The following is a 20424-nucleotide window of genomic DNA, read 5'->3' as shown; positions in this document are numbered from 1 at the left end:
CTCTAGGAAAAGTCCATAAATTCCACCCAGTGATGGAAGCTAAACCTGTTTCTAGGCCTGATTCTCTGAATTGTAAACACAGGAACAGCTTTTATGCCACATTCTCACTCTTCAATGTTATTGGGAAAATCACTGGGTTCTCTTAATGTTGTTGGTGCATTAGTTCATTCTGCCGGACACCATCTCTGCCAGGCACTGCGAGGTGCCCAGGATAAATCAAGGAGCGAGACAGAAAAGTTCCAACCCTCATTCTTATAGCTAGAACTCCCCTGTAGTGTAGTGTGTTGTAAAGAAAACTGGGTGCAGAGTTCAGGGATGGCATCTCTGAGGATTGGAATTGAAGTAATAAGAGGGGAGATGATTCTCACCAGAGCCTCACCAGTCAGGTGAAGCCAAACCACTGAAGGAAGGTGACTCCATGGGTCCAGTTCCTCTCTTGCTGGAAGTCCTCTGCATACCCTGGCGGATGGCAACACAGCCTGAGTCTAACATGGCTGCTGCATGGGAAGAGATTTCTACCAACTCAGGGTAGCAGCCGCTGCAGCAGAGAGGTCCCAGGCCTGCGGGAAAGAGGCAGCATCCTCATGGATGGATGCCTGTGGGAGGAAGGGATTTACTGGAGAAATTGGGCTTCGCAAGCACTAGATGAAGATTCAGGTTCTGGGATAAAGATGAAGGGGTGTGTGGGTGGGGGGAACAGTGTTAGGGCAATACTGCAGGGCCTCCCCCAATTGATTGGGAAAGGGGAGGAATGAGTTTAGAGTGCTGAACGGAAATTGAGCACTGTGGCAGTGTGCTGTGCGCCACCCCCCCTTTTTCCCTTCAAGGGTTAGCATACAGCTTGGAAGAGAGGGAGGTCTTAAAGCAGGGGCCCTCAAACTTTTTAAACGGGGCCCTCAAACTTTTTAAATGTTCACTGTCCCTCAGACCCGTTGGAGGGCCGGGCTATAGTATTTTAAAAAACTATGAACAAATTCCTATGCACACTGCACATACCTTATTTTGAAGTAAAAAAACAAACGGGGTAAAAACACCCAGCGGGCCAGATAATATCCTCGGTGGTCCGTAGTTTGAGGACGCCTGTCTTAAAGGGTAGGTATGTGGCTCTCATCCCAACAGGGCCAGGAGTTCCTTCTCATCCTCTGGAATGTTCACCTCACCCTTCAAATTCCTACTTGGCAAATTTTAAAGGAAATTCAGACATGCCCTCTTCCAGGAAATCAGCTGGGATTGCCCAGGCGTGCGTGCATGGAGTCATGTTTAAAATCAGGCCATCTTAGAGGTCAAAGGTAGCACACACAGCATCGTGCAATAACTTAAGTGTGCAAGGATTGAGAATTTGTATTTCAAAAAGTACATAAAAGCATGAAGTTTAGGATAGATTTACCATAAAGACCGTAACTGGATAGATTATTGCCTAGGGGAGATGGGGAAACTTAACCGCGAGTACAAGAGGAAAATGTTCTGAAGTTGATTGTGGTGTTAATTGCACAACTCAATATAATTGAACGAATATATGATGTGGCGTATATACCAGTAAAACTTTTTCGACAAAAGAAACAATAGAAGGCAGCATTAATTATTCCTTAAAGCTATAACCAAATTTATATGAAACAGATTGAGCACAAAGGCGGAAGGGGGGAGAGCCTGACCTTAGGAGGCACTCGCTGTAACTCACTCCAGAATTGGAGGACTTGCGCAGGTTAGAGAGGTTGTCCGTCAGTACAGTGTTTGGATAATTTCACAAATAATGTCTCTACTTTATTTTTCCCTCTCTTTGGGGACAAAATAGCCGTTGAGGAGGTCTTAAATGGCTTAATTGCCCTCTAATTGATCCAGCCTTGCTTCCTGTGTCTGCTGAAATCCCTACTCCTTATCCACCCACCACCCACCATACCCCACTCCGTGGCTTTGCCCTTTCTCTTAGGGTGATTTCTTCACAGTTAGGTGCAGTATGTGCCGTACCCCCCCCCTCCCCCCCATGGTGGAAATGGAGCCCAGAACTGGAGGGCTATGACACTGTTTGACCACTGGAAGGGGGCGGTGGTGGCTGCTCCTGAGCACAGTGCAGCCCCTGCACCCCCCCCCACCCCCACCCCCACCCCCTCTTCCCCAAAGGCTGATCATTACAGTAATCTCTGCCCCTCCAGGCTCTCCCAAGCCCCAGGTACTTACTTACTAGGGGCTCAGAGCCTTCATCTGGCTTCCCTGCTTCTTCATTTCCCTGCTGATCTTCCCTACACTTGAGTTCTCAACTGGGCCACTTGATTCTTCATTTAACTGGATTTTGGAATTTCTCACCTCAGTCCTGTAGCCCTGCTGCCTTCATTCTCTCCTGGAAGCCACCTCTGAGTTACACCCCACAGCCACACACTGGTAGTTCTGCAGGCCACCTCCATCCTTTGGAAGGCAGCACCCTGCATAGCTTTCCTGGGTGATGTTTTTCCTGCCACATTCATGGATTTGGTGCTTTCTCCCTTTGCCTCTCTGATCCCCTCTGGCTGGGGTGGAGGTGACAGTTTTGAGAGCCAGTGGTGGAGATGTCAAAAATTATGTCAAGAAACATGTGAGGGGGCTTCAAAAAGTTGTGGGGAAATGGAATTAAAAGGAGAATGGATTTTTCTTTTCTATGAACCTTTTGAAGCCCATCTGGTATGTCCTAAGCCAAACTGGAGGGTTGGGGTGGGGTGTGGGCTTGACTAGGAGACTGGAAGCTTCCTGAGTTTTTGTTTTAAATCTTCCAGTCTTGTAGCTCGTGTAAGTAGTAACTAATCCAGCGATTTGCAGTAAATACAGCATGCATGATAAGGATATAGTAGAATCAGAGAATGTAGCCTTAGAGGCTGAATATGAAAGTTATCTGTAAAACAGGCATTTGAAGAATCAGAAGGCCATATGTTGGGGATCTCAGAGCCAGTAAGTGGACAGGCCAGCCTGAGTTTCCCAGGCCGTGGGAGACTGGGAAGGAAAGGCTTTTCCAGTGTAGATGCATTGGGTTAATGTGCCAGATGAATAAGGACAAAGACACCTCTCCCTCCCCTCCCCCTGAAAGCACCCTATTTGATAATCCGTGACAGCCAAATAGTGAGATGTCTCTCACCTCATTTTCTCACATCCTCCGCCTGGCTGTTTGCCAGATGACAGGTGGCCCTTTCTGCCTGCAAAGGGCCCAGTGTAGCAAGGCAGGATTTTCAGGACGGGGTAGAGACCAGTTTAAAGACTTCTCCCCTACTCTTCTATTTTCATCTTAGAAACTTAGATTACATAACCGGTACCACCTGATTGTTTCACTGCAGAGCAGGTGGATCCAATTTTTTCCCACTCTTGCAAACCTGGTTTCTACAACTTTTGCGCGGATGGGGTGGGGTGGGGTGGGGTGGAGAATCTGCTTGGAGGTGAATGGGGGGGGAGGTTCTGCCGAGCCTTCCTGAGCCCATTACCTGCTGAGTTGGTTTTGAGTTCACCTGCAAGTATAGTTTTTGAAGAGGTGCCCTCCTTGAACATTGCACAAGCATCATTTGTTGGGGTGATGTGGGATTCTGAGAAAGATATACTTCTTAGCAATGGTTTCTCGTCATTTTTCTTATAAGGAAAGCAAACAACTGAGTGTGATAGTGGTACTAGGATTGTAGCCATGTTGGTGGAGTGGGTTACACACACGGGCTGCAAACCCCAAGGTCAGTGGTTTGAAACCACCAGCCCACTCCTTGGGAGAAAGATCAGCCTGCCTTACTGCTTGTGTAGCGTCTCAGAAATCCACAAGGGCAGTTGTACTCAGCTCTATAGGGTCACTATGAGTGGGATCAACTTGATGGCAGCGAATGATTAAAAGAGGAATCTATTGTGTTGAGCTGCTCTTGTAAATGATTTACAACCTCAGAAACCCCAAGGAGCACTTCTGCCATGTCCTAAATGGTGTGACTGAATCAATGGCAGTCGGCTTTTTTTTAAAGGGGAACTGGGGGGAGGTGTCTCAAAGGTTACCCTTTATGATTCTATCTTATTACCATGGAGGTAACCTCAAGACCAGCAGTTCAAAAACACCACCCGCTCCAGGAGAGAAACGTCTGCCCCCTCCCTGCAAGATCTGCAGCCTGAAACCTACAGCCTCACAGGATTTGCTTTGCGCTGGGATCAACCCAATAGCAGTGAGTTTGGTTTCCCCACCCCCACCCCCCAGAGCTGTCCTTGTATTATGGCCATGAACCAGGAGTGGTATTTACATTTAACAAAAAATTAATCATTTACTGGGGGCTCTTACAGCTCTTACAACAATCCATACATCCATTGCGTCGAGCACATGCATGCATATACTGCCATCGTCCTTTTCAAATACGTTTCAAAATACGTTCTTTCTACTAGAGCCCTTGGTATCAGAGCCTCACTTTCTTCCCCCTCTTCCCTGCCCTCCCTGGTTTTACATCTTGTTGCTAGTTAGTTGGCATTTCCCTGCTTCAAATACTGCCAGCACAATAAGGGTTGTGGTTCCCTGAGTCTCCTGGGGGCATTTTGCTTGGTCCTTTGGAAGAAGGGGATGGGCGGATGGATACTCTATCCCAAGGTGTCATCTCTGCCTTTGCAGGGACTCCACCACTGGGTGAGCGCTTCCCTGGGCCATGTAATTTAGGCACAGAGGCTGACTTATCTCTCTGCCCCTTCGTTTTTTTTCCTGTTGCACCAGTTTCCATGGATTTGCCTATTGCCAACAAAAAAAGGGGTTTGTTTCCCACCCTCTTCTTCAAAAGGGCTTCATAAGTGTTACTGGATCTTAATCTTGTGCCTGTTGCCCTCTCCCCCACTGCCCCTCCCAGGGGCTCCCTAGTTGAGAATTGGTGGGAGAGGGTCTCCTTTGCCCTTCACAAGTTGGACTTTTCCCTGGGGTGGGGTCACTCTGTCTCTGGTGAGACACACACACTTAAGAATTGCCCCTGGATCACAGAACTTAACGCTGGGCCTCGTTTTCTCCTCCCAGGGTAGGTGACAAATGCTTGTAATGGCCTGGTCTCTTGACCTAACTCTGGTTCTGTGGCCCTGCCTGTTGTCCCTTGCATTTGTGAGACCGCCCACGGGTAATAAATGGGTTTCCTACTGTTGGAGGAAAGAGGCGTTTACACTGACCCAACTAACAAGCTCCTGATTTGGGGAGGGCTTTTAAAATGAAGGCCTTTCCTGTCCCTCCAGCTGTTGTGCTGGGGGTTGACTGGAAGCTCCTTTGGGCTGGTAGCAGCTTGCTTTTTTACTCCAAGAGGAAAATGCCTTTCACCAGAGAGGTCGGGGGGAGAACCCTGAATACCAGCAAGCAGGACAGGTGTGCCAGGGCAGACTCCATCCACCCTCTGTGTGTTAGATGTCCTCCTTGCTGGCTCAGCGCAGGCAATGCTGTAGGAGAACCTGGGCTTGGAGACCAGAGCCCCCATGAGCCACAGGCCTGCCTTGCGTTCCTGAGCCTCAGCCACAGCAGAGAGCCTTGGTGCACTCCTGCTGTGAAGTGAGCACTTGTCTGGCTTTAAAGGAAGCGCTCACAGAGACTGCACTGTGGGTCTCTGGGTCGGGGAAACTATGAAAGGCTCGTCTGCTAACCTGAGACTTCTGGAAAGGCTGCAACCAAGACCCCTCGGATCCCAGTTCTCATCAGAATGGAATCCACAGCAGCACTTTGTTTTGGCATGTGTGCACGTTCCACAGTTTCCTGGGATATCTCTGCCCCTTCCTGATTAAGACAGAACTCCAACGGCACCACGTTCATAAATTAGCCTCTTTGATATTCAAGGCAGTGCTTGGAAGCCACTCAGCTCTTAAGCGTAAGCACATGTGACAGCATAACCTCGAGGCATGTGCTGACTTCTCCATCATCCTTAAACCTTGGGCCACCCATTCTAACCAAGGCAGGGCCCACTGCCTGTGAGCTTCTCTGCTGGACCTAGGGTTTCCATTGATGCAGGGCACTAGCATCTCTGGGATCACTGAGCTTTCTTGAGAGGGGAGGGGGGAGGAGCATTGTCTATTATGTTGGGGAGTAAAGTTAGCCAGCAACTTTGAAATGGCCTCTTAACCTTCTGATGGGATTTTACTTCTCATCTCTGCATTATTTCTGCTCCTCTTCTCCGGCCAGTTGTTCCCAGTGATGAGTATCTCCCTCTCTTCAAACCTACCTGTCCACATGATCTCAGCCACACAGGCGGTTTAAATGCCTTTTGCTTCTCTGGGGGGAGTGACAGGTTTCACGTGCACAATGTTGCCCTCTGTTTAAGAGGCAGGGGCGGTGTTACATGACCACCTACAGAGCCTGGCTGTTTTGAAAAGCCAGCAGCACACAGGTACCACCCGTGCTGTTGCACAGGCAGCCTTGCAGGCAATGGCAAGACGATTTCTCTGCCAAAACCTCTCTCTCTCTCCCCCTCCCTCCCTCCCTCCCTCCCTCCCTCGCTCGCGCTCTCTCTCTCTCTCTCTCTCTCTCTCCCTCCCTGTCTGGTGTAAGAAATCTATCATTTACATGGACTGCACTCTCCCTGTTGGGACAAACCTCTTTTATTTGCTGCTGGGAGCGGTCTGGGCCACTCATTAGTACATCAGAGGTCAGCTGCATGCAGGGTGAGCAGCCGGGACACTAATGATTTCATATGGCTTTGTGACCGCCGGCTGCCTGTGGTGCTGTAAATCGGACTTGGGATTCTAATTTTTCCCCTAGACCCCCAGGGAGAGCTAGTTGATGCTTCCCTCTGGTGAGACAGAACTTGAGTTATTATTTATAGTGGAGGGCAAAGGAAAAATAATAACTGATGGGTACACTGTGGAAAGACTGGTAGTGACCAATTTGAAGTAAATTATGTAGGCCCCTTGAAGTAATAACTCATTTATGGGCTCAGTGCATATTTATTGGTTCTTACCCATGAAGGTGCCACACTGAGGCTAGGCTCCAAGCCTCCGTGTACCAACCCTTAGGAAGGGGTGTTGGCACGTGTGCGCACGCACGCGCGTTTTTTTGGAGGGGGACTGTTGGATTTACAGAGTGATGTAAAATAACTCCAGATGGTGAGTACACTTTTGAGGATTATAGACGCACCTGGGTGACCACCGACCTAATGAGGATAGAGAGCATTTCTGTCGCTCAGAACCAATGTCCTTGTGTTCACCTCCGCCCACCGTGATGCAGAAGGCACTTACAGCCTCCTGTTTCAAAAAAGTGCATAGAAACACGAACGAAAGACTGAATTGTTCCATGGGTTTCTTTTGGACACCCCCACTTGTGCTCCCCAGCATAATTCTGGATACAGACAGGAAGACCCCCAAGTACGAGCGTGCCACTTGACGATGTCAGGAAGATGCTGACCAACCACGGACATGCCTCTAGCTCCAAATCATACCAGCCCAGGGGACAAATGCAGTGGTTCCAAGCCCCACGGGAGTGCAGGCCGGTTTAGCTCCCAAGGCAGATCTTGAAGAACAACATTGTCTGTTAGTGAACCGACAGCTCTGAAAGACTGGAGGAAGCAAGGTGCAGGCACAATGGAGTTGCTACCATGGGTCAAGCCCAATTGCTCACGGCCCCAGGATGAGGATGGGCGTGCCAGGTAGTGGAATTGGAATGAGCAGAGGTTCAGCACCTCGGGACCAGTGCCCAGTATGGTGCAATATCACAGTTATATTTAAGAGTCATTCCTCTGTCTTTTTCTTGGTTTCACAGAGACCCTTGGGAGATACTCACTTGACTGAGTGGGAATTGCTGGTCTTTCTGTGTGCTTGTTTACCCTAACACATTCCCATCCATCGCCTCCTCATGGGGCGCCTCCCCCGCTTTAAAGTCATTTTATTGGGGGCTCGTACAACTCTTAACACAGTCCATACATCCATCTATTGTGTCAAGCATAATTTGTACATTTGTTGTACTGGCCCTTTCTTTCCTGGACGACCACTTCCCAAACAACAACAAACCAATCACAATGCCCCGAACCATACAAACAAACAAAGCAAAACCTTGGATTTTATTGTTTCTGGGTGGGTGCAGATGGCTGCATTTCAGCTACCAGCTGAGTGCAGGACACCCCCCTGTGCTACCCAGGGAATCACTCCTCCCTCTTATCTCCCAGGGGACCTTTCTTGGGTGGAAACCCCAGTTTTCTGTGGCAATACTGCTAACAGCACTATCCTGGTGTTCCCCAGGGTAAACTCTGAGTTTTCATCTTCAAAGTGCTACGGAGAGGAAATGGTTTTCTTCCAGGATGGACTCATTTTTATACTTTCAATGTTAAATCGGGATACGCTGTTCGCCAGAATTTGAGTTGCCCCCTGTGTTAATCCAAGTTAGCTCGGCTCATTGTAAGCATTCAGTTATGGGAAGAAATGATCTGTGCCCTTTCGTTTGGTTTTAGTTCCTAAAAATTCCTACAAATGGTTCTCCGTTGGTGTATAGTAATGTAAAAAAAATATGTGGAGGTGTGGTACCACTTTATGTTCTCAAGCATGTCTCTTACTTTCTCTCTGTCTTTCACTCTGTATTTGCTTGTTTGAGCTACTGGCCTGACAGGCAGCATTCCAGTTCTAAATCTCTCACCTCTTTAACCCTCAGGACCCCATGCACACCTTAGTCTTCAGATTTCTCCATTTGAGAACGCCAATCCAGCACATGTATACTTCTTACGTAGCATCACCTCAAAATAGCCATTCATATTCCCGCAACATTACATTGTATCAGGTAAAACTGATAGATCACATCATGCCCACTCAGGTGTTGCTGCTCGCCAGCTCATGTGGAAACCTTAGGTTTCCTGTGTGTTTTGTCTTTGTCTTAGGGGATGGTAGAAAAGTGAGTCTGCATGTGTATAAGAAACCTAATACTTGTCACACTGAATGATACTGGGATACCTGCTGGCATTCCTCAGTGTGTTTAGTGTCCCCTTTACATATAGCCTGAATAGTCTTAAGCCTCTGGAGTACCCTTACAAACAACACCAACCCCCTGCGCCCATCTGAGAATGCAGGACCTCTTTCAGGCAGTATCTCCTCTCTGGCCTCTTTCAGTCTCCTGAGCCCAACTCTTTAGCTTGTGTGCCTTGACTGCCTCGCCCCTGTGTGCTGTGGCTGTCCATTTGTGGATGTTGGTCTTGGTTAAAGTGCCCGACTATGATTGCCCTCTGTCCTTCATGGATGGAAGTACTGCCTTAGATCCACTCCTTCCCACTTGAAGGAGAGATCTTCTCCTGGACGACATCAGGGATGTGTTGCTGTTGGGGGCCAGCAAGCCCATTCCAGCTCATAGCAAGCTTTCATGTCCACCAGAATGAAGCACTGTCCAGCCCGTGCCACCCCCTCAGTCGTTCTTAGCAGCCCACTTGGCAGCCAATACCCCTGTCCATTTAGTTGAAGGCGGCCTTCCTCTTTCCCTGCCCCTCCACTTTGCTTGATGTCCGTCCTTCCCTAGAGACTGGTCTGTCTCTCCAGGCAACATGTCCAAAGCACGTGAGATGGAGTCTCACCATCCTTGCCTCTAAGGGACACATTCTATTCTGCCTGTACTTCCTCCGAGATGGATTTATTTGTCCAGAGTACTTTCAATCTTGTTAGCCAGGACCACAATTCAAATGCATCGGCTTCTTTCTCTCCCCGCGCCCCGACATGCCCTATTCAATGTAGCAGTTGAATATTACCAAGTGTGGGGACTTTTGTGGGGTAGGGGTGTATAAAGAACCAGGTTTCACTGCAGCGCCGTTGGTGATTTTCATTTCTCTCCCCTTTCAGAAGTCAGAGAAATGGCTTTAGATTTTGTTGGGAAGGGTATTGCTTAAATAAGCTGTGACAACATACCGCTCAGTTATTTAAAAAAACTGCCAGCTTTGAATGAAGTGACTTGGAACCTGCTCCAAGATGGGGGGAGGGGGGAGAGATCCAGTGCAATGTCACCTCCATTGGTGTCTTCAGAAAATTTGAATATGCATGGACTATAGAATCATTTTGGGTGGTTACATTTTTAAAAAAGGGAATTTTGATAGGCAGGGGAAAAGTGTCTGGACTTTTATACCCTTGAAAATTTAAAAATAAATAAAAGCATTAGAAAAGTATGAATCATCCTTGCTCTCTTAAAACAGACCAACCAACCCTGGAGACAGGAGTTGTTGGCTGGCCTGGGCCTGCTGCCTTGGACTGTCGGTGGTCTGGTGTGAATCGAGGGAGACCCAGATCCCTTTCTTTGCGCCTCCTGGGCCTCCCAGATCACAGCCCCCAGGCCACACGGGGCCAGAGCCGCAGGAGGAGGGGCCTCTGGACGCCAGCTTGAGACCACAGGGCAGTGTTTCCCCCAACCAAAGGGAGCTGTGTTCCTGAGCCAGAATGCACCTCTCAAATGGTACCATTTAAAAACCAATCCTCACCCCCTGGGGAGACGGCAAGTGAGGCTTCCTTGCCATGGTGTCGTCTCCTCCCCCTGCCCCCCTTTCTGCGTGTGCCCAGGCATTTTATTATTATTATTATTTTTTTTTTTTTAGCCCAGGCATTTTAAGATGTAGAAATTTCAAGGTTTTACAGCCGTCAAGTGTACTTTAGTTTTAAAAGATAATTTGGGCAGCTTACTTTGCATCTGTACTCTGGCAGTCAGTAGACCATCTCCCCTTTCCTTGCCCCCCCCAGTTTACATTCCTCAGGGTGATGTGGTCAGTTGTCTCAAACCTGTACGTTTGAGCACAAGTCTCTGTGATGTGTTCATGTTAGACTACATGAAGTATAAAAACTATTCCTGAAGAACACAAGCACGATATGTTTTTTAAAACAGGGGCGGTAACCCCACCCGCTTGGTATTTTTATTTATTTATTTTCTCTTTATCCCACCCCCTTCCTGTTGGGACCACATTCCTGGGTCTTTGTCTCTGCCTGGTATTTTAGAAATTTGGGGAGAGGAAGGCCTTGGGTGGGGCGTGCTGGAAGCTGGGGGCTGGGAAGAGGGTGGTCACTTGCAGGGTCAGAGGTCAAGCCTGTTCCATTCAGCAGGGGCAGCCGGTTTGTCGCCAGGGCGGGGGTGGGGAGGCGTGTCCATGCATCTGCCCTGGAAGCCCTGAACAGGCCCTGGAATTCCTGCCCCTGGGACCTCATCCCTCACCCAGCATAGCCCATTAAATGGAAAACCTGGCCCCCAGTTTATTCTTTAAAATACCCTGTGAGCCATTTAGGGAGCAGTCGCCACTTGCGCGCGCATGTGCGCCACTCCCCCCAGCTCCAACATCTTAGAAAATTGCAGGTAGAGAAACTATAGAGCTAATGCATGCAAAGTGGAATGTTCCCAAAATGCATCGCAAATTTGGCCAGAGGGTTTATAAAAATTGGCTTCATTGGTTTAGGGACTGTAGGGTAAAACAAGACAATTTGTCCATCCTAAAATTGAGGTCCTACTTCTGGAAGGCAGCTGTGCGCCCGCCCCCCTACACCACCAACGCTGCACGAGGCTGTACTTTTGTTGTCCGTACAGTCGACCCTGTGGCCAACAGAATCCTGCTTAGTCCTGCAGTTTGCAGAATCCGTGGGTGTTTGGACCCATTGTCCGAGCTGTTGTTTCCTCCACCACCGAGGTCGTCTCTGGTCCTCGCTGGCCGGCTCTTAACACAACAGAAGAGTCTTTTATGATGGGGTCCAGAGTAAGCAAGTTGAAGCCTCCCTTACTGGTTGTATTTCTTCTAAGATTAATTTGTTTTGTTCCCTGGCAGCCTACGGTATATTCCATTTTCTTTGCTTAGCACTACAACTTGAATATATCAATTTTCTGTCGTCCACCCCCACCACCCCTCCCACTTTCAGTTGCATAAGAGGTGAAGGGGAAAGAAAGACCATGAATTGGGCCAGATGTACCTTAGTTCCTCAATGTGACGTTTTTGCTTTTTAAGACTTGAAAGGTCCTGTGTAGCAGATGGGGCCAATGCATTATGCTGTCAGCTTTCTTGACTGCTTTACCCACCCATCTTTGTTTTGTTGTTGTTGTTTCTCCTCCGCCCCCCATCTTTGTTTTTAAAATCAACTCTGCCCTCTGCCCCCCCCCAACCCACAGCCTTGGAACCGCAGACACCCCAGCCCTTCTGAAACTACTCTGTACATTGGGTCCACAAGAGATTGCATGCAAAGACCCCTTGTCCCCATTTCAGAGGTGTCTGAGCCATGCAGGCTGAGCAGATAGTGATCCTGGCTGATGCCCTTGTTATCCTGAACAGGATGGTTTTTTTGCACGCGCGCGCCCGTGGCATCCCCCTCCTTTAAAGCCTACCTGCATGTGTAAGGTTTGTGTGCCCAACAGCGTCTAGGTTCGGTATTTCAAGGTTAGCAAACAGTATTTTAACCTTAGCCCAGAGAAATCACTGCTCTTCCCCAGCAGTTGCATTTCCGGCACCTCCTTTGTTCCTGATGCTCTGGTAGGGAGGGACTCCTGGGATTTCAGAAGAAGTGTAGGGTACCTAGTCAAGACCCTGCCAGTGGATTGAAATGCAGTACTTGTGTGGCGACACCCGAGCCCCCACCCAAATGGATCTGGTTGCACTTGGGAAAAAATTGCACTTTTTGTTATGTTGTGGAACCTCTCCCCTGCATGGTTGTGTCTAAGAAATTACCTTTGAGGTAGGGTGAAAGATTGATGCTAGGGGCAATCTCCCAAGGACTACAGGAATAGAAAGTAACCAGAAGAGGAGCTTCCCCCAAATCTGACACAAGGAGAGTCTTTCCCCAGGAGCCAGCACCCTGATTCTGGGCTTCTGGCCTCTTAAACTAAGGAAGTAAATTTCTTTGTTAAACAAAGCCACCCACATGTGTTATTTCTGTTACAGCAACCTTAGATACCTAAGACAGATGTAGTGGTAGTGTGTCCTCACTGACGGAAGCCTAAGCAGGCTGCTCAGGGCCAGGCTCCCTGGCACTTGATGATTCTTTCCCACCCACCCGTGTGGACTGGCTCCCCGATCACAAAAGAGGGTGTGCTTTAGGTGTTCCCAGACACATGAGCTGCCAGTGCATCCCGTAGGCCTGCCCCATTCCTGTCAGGAGAAGACCTAGAGAGGGGACAGAAGCTTGCTTGGCTGTCTGGCAGAAAGAGGGGCCAAAGAGGCGTCAGGGGCCCGCTTTCTTATAGTTTGAAAGCGGCCTTTCGGTGGAAGATTTTCCCACGTAGCATAGGAGCAATCCCCTCACACATGGAAAAGAGCCAAGGGAAGCAGAGGGGAGGCTGTTGAACCTAGTAGGAGTGCCTGTACCACCGCACTGAAAGGGACAGCATCTCAATTTATCCAGCTCTTTTGGTTAATAGTTAAGTTTGGTGCTCTCAATCTACAAGGGGACTGAAATCATTTCTATATGGCCAGCCCCTGACCTTGTTTGAAGAAGGCAAAATTACAGCGACCCGTTTTCTGTGTGCCTTGCATGCTGGGAAAGAACTGCAGTGTTACAAATGAACACAGGGCGGCATTGCCTTTGCATAGACTAAGGACCATCACCAACTACATCAGAAGGTTTGGGGAAAAGGGGCATACTTTCACACCCGGCTTCAGAATCCAAAGGTTGCGTAGGAGCAGTTTAAATTACACTGGATTACAAACCCTACCTGTTCACACTAGCCACTCACTGAGTAGCTGTATGTGGGAGTGCATTTCCGAATGAAAAATGAATGCTTAGATTTGGTCGGTTAATAATAAAATCAGCAGCTTTGAGGACGTTCTCACACTGGCGGGGGGCCCCCCCCACCCCCCATCCCGTGTTCTCATGTCTCTCTGTTAAGGGCTGTCAGTAGCCCCTCTCCTCTGTCTGTCTGCCACTCAGGTCAGTCCAGGAGGATGCTCCTTTCTGTTCCTCACAGAACCACCTCACCTCGATTGAGGCTGTTGGGGTTCTCTGCACGGAAGCAATGTCGTGTGGAATTCGGATCGGACTCCACTGGGGTCCTTGGGACTGTGGGCGTGCTAGAATGCTAGAAACAGCTCTCCGCAAGGCTCAGGTGGGCTGTCCTGCTCTGTCCTTGCCAGCTGTGTGGCCCTGAGTGCGCCCCAACCCCTTGTCTTCATCTGGGGATTAAGTTCGTCTTTGTGTATGTGAAAGCATTCCCCTTGGACCTAGCTTTCCCTGCCTGTTGGCCGGTGTCCTTCACACCCAGGTGTACCCGAGGTGAATTTAAGCTCTGCCCTTGAAAGCAATCCACCAAACATTTACAGAGAGACCGTGCTAAGTGCCCTTGCGCGGTGGAGGGGGATCCAGCAACGACACTGGCCCAGTTTCTTTGCCAAGAAGCTTTCAAGAGCTCCTCATTTATCAGCAGGTGGAGCCCATGCCAGCCAGGCGTGCCCCCGTTCTCCCCCCCCCAGCATGCAGGGCCCTGGGGAAACATATAACATCACATAAAGCCATTCTGTCAGCACTGGCTGCCTCCCAGAATCAACTCCTTGGGATTACTTGGCAGGAAGAAGAAAGCCAAGGAGCTGGCTGACCTCACTCCCAGCCCTTTGCCTTCGTTCCAGAAGCTTAAGCCCATGTTTGCTTGAGTGCCTGTGAAGAGCATGCTCGACACCAGGCTACTCTTCTGGGGGGGCGGGGGTAGTGATTCATACTGGCTCTTAACCTGGCTTCTCACACCCAAAGACTGGGGTGGTGCGAGAAGCCTTACCTGGCACATTGTTTTCTGCAGGCCACCAATCTCAGACTAGAGAAACAATCTCGCCAGTTTCCTGGGTAGTTAATCCGAGATGCGGGGAAGTATCTCCTGCCAGGAGGGTGGTTTGTATTTCATGTTTGCCTTTGAAGTCCGCAGGTGATGGCTCTGAATGAGACCACGTGGCCTGTGGGAGTTTCCCCCATGGTTTGGGGCAGAAGGCAGTGGGAGAGAGTAGGTATGCCTTTGCTCATCTCCTCCCTCTCCGCCAAAAAGGGGGTGGTGGTACGTGCTTTTTGGGGAGGGGTGCTGAAATTCAGGGAGCCACTGGCTGTTCTGCTTTTCCTCCCTCCGCTGTGAAAATCTCACTAATGTCTGTCCCCTCTGGCCCCCAGGTGCTGCACCTGTACTGCGACACTTGCTCAGTGCCCATCTGTCGGGAGTGCACCATGGGTCGCCACGGAGGCCACAGCTTCATCTACCTCCAGGAGGCGCTGCAGGACTCTCGAGCGATCACCATCCAGCTGCTGGCTGATGCCCAGCAGGGCCGCCAGGCAATCCAGGTTAGCCCTCCCCACCTCTGCCCTCTGTCCCCTGCCCCAATTGCATCATTTTCCTGGCACCAAAGGGCTGGTTGCTGGCTAACTGAAAGATTAGCGATTCCAACCCATCCAGGGGTGTGTTTGGAAAGAGAACTGGAGATGTACTTCCTAAAATCCATCCACAGAAAACTAGAGAGCACAGTTCTCTGCTCCAACACATGGTGGGGGATCACCAGCCCAGCCAGTGGACACGGGACTCAATGGCAACAGGGTTTTCATGCATAAAAACCCTGCCCTTCCCTGTAGATAGAATGACTGGTTTCTTGTGCAGACTTGTGTGTGAGAGAGAGACAACTGAGAGCCACACGAGCTCTGTGGACATACTCATATACCACAGTCTCTTGAGTGTGGGAGTCTTCTTATCAGTCGTGGAAACTAGGAATCTCTGAACCCCATTACTCACAGATGTTGCTGAAGCTACTCAAGGTTTGTGAGAAGTCTGCAGACACACTTTGGGAACTGTCATCACCTGTCTCAGCCCCACTCAGTGTCGTTCCTCCTATCCCATTCTGTGGATGCCAGCACTTGCCAGTTAGACTGGCAGAAAGCACTGAAGACTCCTGCTTTCCAAAGATACCAGTAGTTGCAGAAATCAGTGAGCCAAAAAGGGCATGCAAGATTCAGAATCTTGGCTCTTTGCTATGTAATAGTGATTTAAAACGTCACATTCTGTTCATTTAGACCTCTTACTACTAATGCCCTTCTCTCTCCGGCGGCATCAGTGAGGGCAAAAGCAGAGTCTTCGTAGGACCTAGCATCAAGTCAGTCGTGTGCTGGGTTTTCTAGGGCTCATTTTGGGGCGTAGATGACCAGGTGGTTCTTCCCGGGCGCTACTGAGTGCACTCGTATCTGTAACCTTTGAGTGCATTATTCCATTGCTCCACCCAGGGAGCGCCTCTTCCCTCTCTGACCTCAGTTGGGTGATGGAGGTGCTCTGACATGGCTTCTGACAGAGTGACCGCCTGTGACAGAGTAGAACTGCCCAGAAGGAGTGCTTGGCTGTCACCTTTACAGAAGCAGATCCACAGCCTCACAGCGACAGGGTTGACCTCAAACTACCACACTTTAGAGTAGCAGCTTAGCCGGTCGTACGATCAGGACTCTTTAAGTTGTGTGCCTGAGCCAATGTTAAGGGTTTTTTTGGCCAGTTGCCAGGGGACAAGGTTTTAGTGAAACAAAATTAGGACGGATCGTTCCCTCCCGTGCTGTAAGATAGACTTGCACGTCAAGAAAAACTGCCACAGCTCCAGCAGAAGTTGCGTAAGAAACCACTTTCAGCTGTTGGGTATGGTCTAGAGCCGCGGTTCTCAACCTGTAGGTCTGGACCCTTTCACAGGACCCTTTCACAGGTTCATAACAGTAGCAAAATGACAGTGATGAAGTAGCAACGAAAATTATTTTATGGTTGGGGCGGGGGTCACCACAACATGAGGAACTGTATTAAAGGCCGTGGCATTAGGAAGGTTGAGAACCACTGGTCTAGAGCATGTACATAAAGGAATTCAGTAAAAATAAGCTTTTTGAGGGGAGATGGGGAGATTGTAGAGTCTTGAGATCATCTTCCCTAAAGGATGAAGCAGAAGGTAAACTGATCCCTTGGTGTAACGCTCATGCGCCTCCATGGAAGTCATAGTTCTGTTGCTGTCGAGTCGGTGGTTCTCTGGTGCTCCTGTTCTGGAAACCAGAGTCTTGGACCAATTGCTCCTGTCTTTGGACTGCCTTCCATGATCTCTAGGTTCTTATTTGTCAGCACTGTGGGCTTGTTTTCCTATTCTCCGCCCACGTTGAATGCTGTCCTATTCTCTGGGTATCTAGTGATGCTCACAAGCAAATCTATTCTTGTAGTTCAGGGGTCCTAGACATCCAAACTTAGGGTGCCAGCTCCAGGGGAAATACACTCTGCTGAGTCTGCGAGAAGACCTTTGTCTCCCTTCAGTGTATGTGCGCCTGTGGTTCCTTGGTTCCTTGGGGTTGTGGGGTGTCTCCATCTCTGTCTGGGTCTGGGATATGCTCTGCTCAGGCTCTCTGTCTTGGTGGTGGTCTGGTCAGGTCCTTCCAGGGGCAAACTTGTTTTTATGCCTTCTATTTTACTGTGGAGTAAGATACTTAGGACTTGCCACGTGGTTTGACGCTTGGAAGAGTCTTCTGGTGCTCAACCTCACATGCATTGCTGGTGTCTCCCAGGAAGCAGAAGTGCTGCATTGTGGGCCGTAACCTGCCAGACAGTATTTCTAAAGCACCCCGGTGATTCACAGGTCCATCGAGGTGTGAGCACCACTGCCACCTGCGAGCTTGAGGTCTCGTGTGGGCCTTCAAAGCATGCGTTCGAATCACGAGTCCTGTCTTAGGGCCTGTCACCGCTACCGCTGTGCTTCTTGGGAGCATCCACGCAAGGGAGGGAAAACTAGTGGTTGAGATCTGTGGTCGACATGGTGAAATCTCAGGAAAATCCCACCTTTTTAAGTGGAATAGAGAGAATTAGAGGGTCAGAGGATGTGTGCCACACTTGATTTCTGAAATACTGTCCCCACGTGCTGCAGTCTGCTGTTAGGGCACACTGGAGAAGAACTAAGCATAGCAGTGAAATTCTAACTACTTAGTTGTTCATAAGCACTAGTCTGAATTCTAGATGCTGCTCCTGTGGGGGACCAACCAGGAGGAAGAGAAGCATTGGGCGTGAGGAGAGAGGCTCCGTGTTTTAATATGGTAAGCCTTAGATGGGAGGAGCCCTTGTGACTACATGTGGGGCTGCCAACTAACTAAGTTAGAAACCAAGGGAGAGAGGCCAGGCTTTCTACTCCTATAGAGTTATAGCCTCAGGAACTCAGAGGGGCAATTCTGTCCTGTTCTGTAGGGTTGCTATGAGTCGAATCACAATGGACTTGCATGGCACTGAGTTCTTTGCACACCTGGAAGGTGATTCGGTCGTCAGTCAGTTACCAGCCACGGTGTCCAGATGTGTGCAGCTGGAAATAAATTACGCGCCACCTCTGGGTGAGATTGGTGTACTTAAAGCACTTGTCCCACCATGTGTGAGCATTCCTTAAAAACGTACAGTCTGCCAATGATCTGAGCATTGGAGTGGGATTAGACACCTTTTTCTGTGTGAAGAGTTTCAGCAGGTTGTTGATGAAACGGGAATTTCTTCAAAGCCCAGCGATGTGTGGGGGGCTCAGAAGACCTCTTTGAAAGAGTACAGAAGAAGGTCCTGAGCATTGGTGGAAAACAGGGCCTTGCTGATAAAGTCTTGGTGATATAACATTGTCGACTCTGCTACTGGTGACACGTCACACAGGGATCTTGACACTGCTCTGTTGGTGGAATATTCCCTCTTCCTGTTTCTGAATCAGAAATGGTTCCCTTTGCACTCAGCACAATGACAAAACTTACCAGTCCTGTCTTTCAGACCCTGATACACCTTACTGAATGATCCCACTCATTCATTTGGTAGAAGAAGCTTCACGGACTTTGTGGTGTATCTGAGAAACACACTGCCACAATGTTGATTCTGACTTACAGCAACGTTATATATTGGGTTTCCGAAAGATATGAATAGAAGAGTCATAGCAAGTAATCTCACGTCACTGCACTAGTCTAAGAAAGTCCTAGGGAGAAATGGCATTCAGTTCCGCGAAAATTCAGCCGCACAGTGACTGCAGAGAAGGGTCAGGATGCCAACTGCAGGCAGTGGAATGCAGCAGCCCTCTGGGCTTGGGATATTGTGGCTGATAACTGTGCCATCTGCAGGAACCACATCATGGATCTCTGCATAGAATGTCAAGTCAACCAGGCATCTGCCAGGTCGGAAGAGTGTACCGTTGCCTGGGGAGTCTGTACCCATGCTTTTCATTTCCACTGCATCTCTCGCTGGCTCAAAACACGACAGGTGTGTCCATTGGACAACAGAGAGTGGGAATTCCAAAAGTATGGGCATTAGAAAAAATGAATTCTTCTATCAAGCTTAAATGTTTGGTTATTCATTTACTGCCTTGCCCTCCTGTTAATTATAATTAGATAGAACCATGTCTTCCTGCCTTGTCTTTTCAGTTTGTCGTGCTCATGCAACCATATCGTGTTCTGTGTCAAATAAAATTCCAGTTGGATTCAGAAAAAAAAAAAAGAAAGTCCTAGGTGGTTTTTTTCATTTGTTCCCAGTATTGTTACGGTATTTTTCAAAGCAGCATGTCATCTGGTTTTTAAAGTTTATTGTGGGGGAAAGGCCAGCCCCCCACAACTAATCACAGGTTTGATAGGTGCAATTGTACGGTTAAAATATATATGAAGATTATAGTAAAGTCATAGAGAGCATGAGAGATTGAAATTATGGAGTCAGACACATTTCATAGTAGCATGCTCACCTCAGCCTCACTTGGTGGTCCACATGGAAATGGGAGACCGAGGGCAGGAGAGAGGGTGAGGGGAAGGAGGAGGGAGAAAGGGAACAGAGGAGCCAGGACGTGGGGAGAGAGGATGGGGGAGTGGAGAGAGGCCAAGTAGCATCTTTATCACTAACCAATGCTTATATGCCTTTGGTCGGGAAGGGCCGTGCAAGTCCACTAATTACAGATAAAGGCATAAGTCACAGGAAGGGGTTGCACTATAGGTTATACAGCAATGAGAGGGGTAAAATCTAGGGATATACATGCAATAGGAAGAGGAGGGATTGGGGATACACATGTGACAAGGGCAAATCCTAGATAAAGGATGGCAGCCTAACTTTGGATGTTTCAGAGCCCCAGTACCTGTTCTCTGTATCACTGTAGAAACCATTATCAGTAGGGTGTGAACCCCACCTAAAGGGACCAGACTGATGGTCACAAGTCTTTAAGGAGAAGTAGCCCATTGTCCTTAACAGCAGGGAATGGGCACTCCTTGTGGTGGAACCAGACAGTAGTCTGGCAACTGACTGCCTTCAGAGAGACTATCTCGAAGCATCTGACCTCCCACCATATGCTGGCAAATAAATAGCCTCTAATGTTTGGCATATCTTTGGGGGAGACAAAGCTGGAGAAAAGTCTCCATAATCCCACAGTTTATTAATTATACTTCCAAATAAATGGACAGATTTTATTTGTAACACATATCCTGGAAGTAGAATTTATTTGGCTTGAAATACGTACTTAAAAGGATATCAAACCCCCCACAGTCCCGGAGTCAAAGCCGGTTCCTGTTCCATCTGAGCGGTCGTCCGTCGCCTCATTCTCTTCCAACATGACAGATGCC

At 48.9% G+C, this 20424-nt stretch overlaps 1 protein-coding gene across 1 annotated transcript in view; it reads left to right on the top strand.

Annotated features, from left to right (window-relative positions):
* Positions 1 to 14839: 14839 nt before the first annotated feature.
* TRIM71 (tripartite motif containing 71) overlaps positions 14840 to 20424 on the top strand; it is a 20836-nt gene continuing 15251 nt past the window's right edge. Inside the window, exons 1-2 of the mRNA XM_013005023.2 lie at positions 14840 to 14884; positions 14995 to 15162. Coding sequence (XP_012860477.1) covers positions 14840 to 14884; positions 14995 to 15162 — 213 coding nt within the window. The remainder of the gene's footprint in view (positions 14885 to 14994; positions 15163 to 20424) is intronic.

The sequence above is a fragment of the Echinops telfairi genome, unplaced genomic scaffold (genome assembly GCF_000313985.2).
Source record: "Echinops telfairi isolate 266 unplaced genomic scaffold, ASM31398v2 ScPeMD7_7420;HRSCAF=8458, whole genome shotgun sequence".
Taxonomy (NCBI): Eukaryota; Metazoa; Chordata; class Mammalia; order Afrosoricida; family Tenrecidae; genus Echinops; species Echinops telfairi.
This window is presented reverse-complemented; position numbering and strand designations above follow the sequence as displayed.